Source organism: Bos taurus, chromosome 19, assembly GCF_002263795.3.
Source record: "Bos taurus isolate L1 Dominette 01449 registration number 42190680 breed Hereford chromosome 19, ARS-UCD2.0, whole genome shotgun sequence".
In the NCBI taxonomy this organism is placed as follows: Eukaryota; Metazoa; Chordata; class Mammalia; order Artiodactyla; family Bovidae; genus Bos; species Bos taurus.
In genome coordinates this window covers 15782885-15790679 of record NC_037346.1, presented here as the reverse complement: position 1 = coordinate 15790679, position 7795 = coordinate 15782885, and the positions used below count along the sequence as shown (strand labels likewise).

The window sequence follows — 7795 nt, the reverse complement described above, 5'->3', positions numbered from 1 at the left end:
TAAGGAGTCATCCCTGAGATAAAACCCTCCAGCATGTCACCTGACCCTGCCAGCCCACCCTCATCCACAGCTTCAGAACCAACCAGTGCCAACCCAAAGGAGAATTATGTGAAAAGCCTGGATCAAAAACTCACACCTGGGACTTCCCTTGTGGTCCAGTGGTTAAGAATCTGCTTTGCGATGCAGGAGACATGGGTTCGATCCCTGGTCCGGGAACTAAGATCCCACATCCACATGCCACAGAGCAACTAACCCCACAGGCCACAATTACTGAGCTTGTGCAATACAATTAGAGAGTCTGTGCACTACAATGAAATATCCCTCATAGGGAAACAAATATCCGATACAGCCAAATAAATAAATATTTTAAATATTTAAATATTCAAATATTAAATGTGTTTTTAAAAAATCATACCCTGAAGACTTGAACTCTTCTGGCCACACTAAGACCAAACCAGAGGATGAGAAATGTTCCCCAGTCCCCAGGGCCTCCTGTCCCTACCCTGGACTAATTTGACCTTAATTTTCAAATGGAGTCCTTTTGGTTTCCTGATACAAAATATACCATGTCTTAAATAATATTTAGTATTATTTGGATCATGGCTGGTTGAGGACTTATTTTGAATATTGGTGATCTCTTTTTTTAAAGTAAGGTCTTGAGCCACTTGATTCCTGTCAGGAGCCCCAACTCCTTCTCCTGTAAGCTATGGGCAGTGGGTCTCCCTCCTGCTTACCTCCCCAGTGGGGAGTGAACATGCCTAGAGAGCCATGGCTTTGAAGGGCCATTGCAATCTAAGAAGGACAGTGCCTGGTGAGTGTGAGGTATTGCTTAATATATTATTATGGAAAAGCGTGGAAGTGTTACTCACTCTGTCATGTCCAACTCTTTGCCTCCCCATGAACTGTAGGCGCCTCTGCCCATGAAATTCTCCAGGCAAGAATACTGGAATGGGTAAGCCATTCCCTTCTCCAGGAGATCTTCCTGATCCAGGAATCAAATCCAGGTCTCCTGCATTAGCAGGCAGATTCTTTACTGCCTGAGCCAACAGGGAAGTTATTATGGAAAGATGTGTACAGTTTTAGGACCACTGACTTTTTTGCAGAAAATACATTTTGTTTAAAACCTCAAATGCAGCGGTTTTCCTGGTGATCCATTGGCTAAGACTCCATACTCCCAACACAGGGGTCCTGGTTTCAATCACTGCTCAGGGAACCAGATCCCAGATTCCACAGCTAAGCATTTCAGATGCTGCAACTAAAGACCCTGCACAGTGCACCTAAGACCCAGTGCAGCCAGATAAATAAATAAATAAAATCTCCAATACAGCAGTAGTGTTTTCTTCAGGGATAACTCCCATCCAGTAGGGGGCGCTTTGAGGCGCGCTACTTAGAGGCGTAGCCAGACCCTCCCTGACTGTGTGACTTAACTGGGCTCATCTGTATGTCACGGAGGGTCTGGCTCACCAGCTCAGGATATTCTAGAACAATGGCTCCCGTCCCCAGCATCAGCTTCCAACGGGTCTCCTTGCGCCCCTGCCTCCCAGCTCTGAGTAGTCCTCCACCCGGGAGTAATGCAGCCATTAAGTATACTAGAGTCCCAGGGGGAAATAGATGACACAGCCCTGATTAGTATCGGATTTGATATCTAACGTGGGACTTGGAGACAATGGGCCTTGGAGGATGGTGTAGCACTGGCAGAGCAGAGACTGTTGTGGAAGAGATGCAGGATGGAAAAGAGGGGAGAGGGCTTGCAGCGAACACCCCTAGATAGTTGGCATGTAGGATTCAGAAAGGAAAAGCCGCAGATCTTTGGAAAGGAAGGTTGAGACGTGCTTACAGAGGAATTGGAATGTCAAGATGGGAGTTTGGACTCAGCTCTGAAGGCCTTGGAGCAATGGGGAGGGCGGAGGGTGGGAGATGCTAGGAAGAGTAGTCTGGAGCAGGGCCCAAGGGCAGGACAGGGTTGGCTAGAGGGTGTTAGGGGAAGCACACTGACTGAAACCGCCCACCCTGGCCAGGGACCATAGTAACCATTTGCAGTAAGGAACACAAAACTAATAAGCCACCACCAACTGGGAGAGTTCAGATCAGATCAGTCGCTCAGTCGTGTCCGACTCTTTGCGACCCCATGAATCACAGCACGCCAGGCCTCCATGTCCATCACCAACTCCCGGAGTTCACTCAGACTCACGTCCATGGAGTCAGTTCAGGAAATGTCAAAAAGTGACACCACGTGTCCGACCACCTCCCAGAATCCTTCTCGCTGGCATCCATCTTGGCTGAACCAGGAAGGACTCTGAGTCAGAATGATTGGTTAAAGACAATCCGGAAACTAATCCCATCACCATGAAACCTGAGACTTCGAGCCACTACAAAAGGGCTGCCTACAAAGGCTGCCTACAAAACCAAACTCTCAAGTGTTGACAGAAAGGAAAATTGCCTTTAATCAGCATGCCAGCAATCTGGGGAGATGGTGGACTCAGGGTCCCCCCCAAAACCATCTCGGAAGATTCTGCTCAGCCATGAAAGCTTCTAAAGGGAAACAGGAAAGTCATCTCAATTAATCATTGGGATGGGATGGCAGTCAGAGTCCTCACCGTCCCCCATGGTGTGCAATGCTTGTCAACTGCTCATGATCTTTTTTTAGATGCTATCTTTTGACATCGAATCTCGAGATGCCTGAAGGAATGAGAAGAACTGGGGAAGAGATCTGGTTATCTGTTACTTACTCTTTATTTCTACTTCTCTGATCTATGGAAAAAGCAACAAGTTAGGTAACCTATTGTATGATCAAAAGATTTGAAAGGTGTGCTAAGGCTGGAGATGATAGAGCATGGGATGCCTGGTTTAAGGACAGTGACAAGACAAAAGTGGCCTCCTGAAGAGAGCTCTTTTCTGCCAAAAGTTGCTTACACTGCCTTCCAGGGTAGAACTCTTTTCCAAGTCCCCATGTGCCAAGTGACTGCCTGGCACAGCATGGCAGAGGGACCCTGTGTCCACTGGACAGGGCCTGGAGAGTTAATTAGCAGGATCCTTTCTGGGGAGGGTCCAGGCAGGTGGGTCCATGTCTGATGGAGATGCTAACAGAGGTCATCCAGAGGAGGGAGGTAGTCTCGAGAAGAAACAGGTGAACCCCCAGGGGACAAAGAGGAAGAAGGGGCCCTGTCCCTTTAAAAGGGGCAATCACATGCTCCAACGTGTGTAACCTGCGACTCTAGGGAGACTAGGGAGACCAGTGTCAACTACAAACGGGCACTTGCCAAGAGCATTGCCAGCAACTGAACAACAAAGGCATATTCGACGGAGAAGGCAATGGCACCCCACTCCAGTACCCTTGTCTGGAAAATCCCATGGGCGGAGGAGCCTGGCAGGCTGTAGTCCATGGGATTGCTAAGAGTCTGACACGACTAAGCGACTTCACTTTCACTTTTCACTTTCATGCATTGGAGAAGGAAATGGCAACCCACTCCAGTGTTCTTGCCTGGAGAGTCCCAGGGACGGGGGAGCCTGGTGGGCTGCCGTCTATAGGGTCGCACAGAGTCGGACACGGCTGAAGCGACTTAGCAGTTAGCAAGCAGTAGGACATGACTTGACCACAGCAGGGACCCTGAGCTCTAAGGCCAGATTTGCTCCTGACTTGCTACGTGTCCTCAGGCCTGTAGGTGTCGATCTCTCCAGCCCTTAGCCACCTCCTCTCTACAGCAGGGCTAGCAACAGGCAGATGGCAACCCCCCTGCATGCCCTCCCCACCGCCCGCCTCCCCCACGCCGCCCCCCCCCCCCCCCCCCCCCCCCCCCGCCCCCAGCTAGGGCAGCTGTGACTTTTGGATAACAATAGCCTCCAAACCCTCTGGGCAGGGCAGGGCAGGGGCGGAGAGCATGCAAATGGGGACCCAGCCAGCCTCCAAACCCTCTGGGCAGGGCAGGGCAGGGGCGGAGAGCATGCAAATGGGGACCCAGCCCCGCAGAGCATCTACATCACAACCCAAATCAACGTTTATTCCCCCAGGACAAAGGCAGTCAGCAGAGTTGTGTTGAGTCATTTATTGGCTCCTATTGACAAGAAGTCAGTTCCACAGTGTCAAGAATTCACCTTGCTGTACAGTAGAAACTACTACAACATTGTAAAGCATCTATACTCCAACAAAAATTAAATAATAATAAAAGAAGTCAGTTCCCAGGGCACCAATTCCAACCTGCTTCCCTCCTCTCCACCCCCTGGGCCCAGCCCCTCAATGTCAATCAACTTTGCACCTTGAAATCCCTGTGGGGTCTAAGAGGCACAGAGGGGGTGGGGGACAGAACTTAAAGATTCTAGAATTTAAATATATAAAGTGCAACAACATAGCTTATTAGAACCCAGCAGACCCTTTGGTGTGACCCGGTGAAGATGGGGGAAGAAGGACTGGTGTGAAGTTAGACAAGTGAAGCCACGTGGTGTCCTGAGTCCAGGATGAGAAGGGATCAGCTCACATTTCCTTTCACTGGCAGAGGTTTATCCTCTTTAAATAAGCCTGAACCCATAAATCTTTTTGCAAGACACAAGACTGTAGGCCTCCAGTCAGCTTGAATCTGTGGGCAGAGAATAGAAGAGGGACTGAGTCACCTGAGTCAGCCCTGGGTGCCACACACACATCACGCCCCACCCCATGACCCCCACATCGCTCCTGGGCACCCCTGAGCTGTTCTCCTGTAGAATGAAGTGTTCCATAAGATCTATGATGTGGACACTGGGAGGAACACCCAAGCTTCAGCGGGGGTGGGGTGGGGTGGTAGTTCTTTAAATCGCATTTCCTGGACCCTTTGGTGGATTCAGTGTATCAGGGAACAGCAAAGGCTGTAGGCAACTTCTTAGCAGGGGAACAAATCCTCTCCTGGAATATCTCTGAGAGTTCACCTGCTCCATCTTTTCATGTGTATCCATTTGCAACCCCCTAATCATTGCTTCGGAGAAGGCAATGGCACCCCACTCCAATACTCTTGCCTGGAAAATCCCATGGACGGAGGAGCCTGGTAGGCTGCAGTCCATGGGGTCGCTAGGAGTCGGACACGACTAAGCGACTCCACTTTCACTTTTCACTTTCATGCATTGGAGAAGGAAATGGCAACCCACTCCAGTGTTCTTGCCTGGAGAATCCCAGGGACGGGGGAGCCTGGTGGGCTGCTGTCTATGGGGTCGCACAGAGTTGGACACGACTGAAGCGACTTAGCAGCAATCATTGCTTTGGGGGGATGTGTGTGTGCGCATGTGTTTCTTCTCTGATCTGTCCACCTCCCAAACTTGGCTGTTGTCCAAAAACCATAGATCAGTTCTGCCTTTAATTATCTGCACGACCTTAGACAAATTTCTTTAATTCCCTGAACCTCAGTTTTCATGATGATGAAAATGCGTGCCCCAGGAGAGTTAGCTGACTGAGATAATACACTTGAAAGTGTCTCATGTCTCACAGACACTGCGTGTCAAGCGTAAGATACCTCCTTGGAGCTTGGTAAGGACCCTGTGATGCAGCTATCGTGGTTATGCCACTTCACAGCTCAGGAGTGCCGAGAGCTACTCAGATAATCAGGTTCAGAAAAGTTACCTGCCCGGAGTCACCCAAGGTTATAGGATGGCAAATCTAGAGACAGGAACTAATTGAGACCTCCCTCACTCGTACCATCACACAGTGGTGCCTGGAGCTTTTAAGCTCTGGGCATAAAATATTAAGATACAATACTTGGCGCCTTGGAGCTTTAAGAAACCCATGTCACTGCGGGAGCACAGGTGCTCCTCCTAGAGTCCACTCTTGGCTCTGCACCCAAGGTTTTGGCAGGCTCGATGGCGTGGTTAAAAAAAAAAAAAAAACCTTAATCTAGTGGAACATCGCCATCTAGCGTCTGCTGCTCTAATCCCAGGTGGGCCAGTTTCTGTTCTCTGGAGAAGCAAGTTAGGGACGGAAGAGGATACATTTCTTACATCAGACGGTCGTTGTAGGAGCAGGTGGAGCTGATGTTCTTGTAACACTGGATTTTCTTGGGAGAAATTTTTCCCTTCACCGTTCTGAAACAGCAATTGGAGGATGGCACATGCACTAGAAGAGAAGCACAAGAATGGCTTGCATTTATTTCTCAACCCATTCTGAGTTCCTCTCACCCAGGATGGAGGGGGAAAAAAACGCTTCCGGGACAGGCTCAGGCTTTGGGGCCACATCCAAAGGACCCTAGTGTCTCATCAGCCACCTCGTTCTGTATTCAGGCAGAATCAGGACACTGGGGTTCAGATCCCAGGCTCTGACAAAACAGCTGTGTGGCTTTGATCAAGATGAGCCTTTCCTCTGAACTCCAGACCTCCCAGCTGTAAAACAAGACTTTTAAAACTGATTTCTAAAGGCTCTTCTAGCTATGACATCCCCCCGCTAGAGCATGGTTCTGCCCCCACATTTGGGTTCAAGGGCCCTGGGGCCCTGGTGAGTCTGATTCAACTGCAGTCTGCTATTTGGGGCAGGATTAGAGACTGTGCTAGGAGCTTAAACTTGAAGAAGTGATCAGGAAAGAGCTTCTGGGAACCGCCAAGCTTTCCCCCACCCCCAGCCACTCCAGAAGGTCCTCTACCCTGCTCACAGCTCTGACCCCCAAGTTCCACTCTGCCGGTTTGCAACCCCCTCAAAGGACTTGCATTTCGGACCTCCTAGTTTGACTGCTTGCAAAGCCTATGTCATATGTCTGTCGTTAGGTCAGTATTCTCTCACCAGCTTTAGAGGGTAGGCATAATCAAATCCCAATTTACTGATGGCAAAACCAGAGTTTGGGAGGTCAAGTGACTTGCCCAAGGTTAGCCAATCTGTCCTGACCTCAGATTCTGCCTGGTGGAGGCAAGACCCCTATCAGTCCCTCCTCTGGACCTCAGGCCTCCAGCTGGCCTAAATGACCTCACCACTTCCATCCATCAGGCTGCAGGGTCTAGACGAAGCAGACCTCCTTTGACTGAAGCGAGCTGCTCAGTGGTCAGTGTGGACTCCAGATTCACGTTTCTTTTGCTGGCCCCCTGCCCCCATCCAAGACCTCCCTTCCTCCTCTTCGGGGAGAATTCTTCCCGAAGGAGTGGAGATGGAGGCAGGGAGCTCAAGGTGAACCTGTTCCCCCACCCTGCAACCCCAGAGTGCCCGCCTGAGTCTCCGCCCTCCCCTAAGTGACTCCAGTCAAACTCACTGCTCTTGGCGTCCACATCCTGTAACCACATCCCGGCCAGCAGCAGGCACACCAGTGCGGCGATGATGAGCTTCATCTCGGGTTGTCCGGCTCAGACCTCACAGCAAGGGTCTCAGTGAGTCTGGTGAAGCAAAGAGTTCTCCTCTGGTCTATCCTTCAGGGCCCAGGGCTTTTATCAGAAGACCTGGGTGGGGTTTTCCAACCCCCGGTGCAGAGGTGGGGAAGCCACAGTTACTCACGTCCAGTGACCACGTGGAAAACGCCTTTCTCCAACTCTCCTGGGAGGTGTGAGAGGTATAGGAAAAATTCCCCAGGCACAGGTGCAGATAAGGATCTTGAGAGGCTGAGTAGAAGCTGTCCCAGCTGAGTAGGGCCTAGAGAACATTGAATGAGAGGAAGTGGCCTCTGTCTCCTCTGACCTCATGTCTTTTCATCCATCAATGGAGTCACTGTCCCAGGAACATGACGGAGCAGAAGAGCTCTGCAGCAGCACAGAGGAGACACACTTGGGTTTAAATACCACATCTGCAAATCAGCGGATGCATAAACTCACCTAAGTCACATCTCTCATGCAAAATGGGAAGAGCAACTCAAGTCTCACGGGTGTG

General features: G+C 50.4%; 1 protein-coding gene across 1 annotated transcript; it reads right to left on the bottom strand.

The window, feature by feature from the left end:
• Positions 1–4028: 4028 nt before the first annotated feature.
• Positions 4029–7333, bottom strand: CCL1 (C-C motif chemokine ligand 1). Its single transcript, XM_002695632.5, has 3 exons — positions 7188–7333; positions 5956–6070; positions 4029–4571 (listed from the first exon to the last, which is right to left on the bottom strand). Exons 1-3 carry the CDS (start codon positions 7261–7263, stop codon positions 4481–4483), a joined length of 282 nt encoding a protein of 93 aa, XP_002695678.1. The 5' UTR covers positions 7264–7333; the 3' UTR covers positions 4029–4480.
• Positions 7334–7795: the final 462 nt, after the last annotated feature.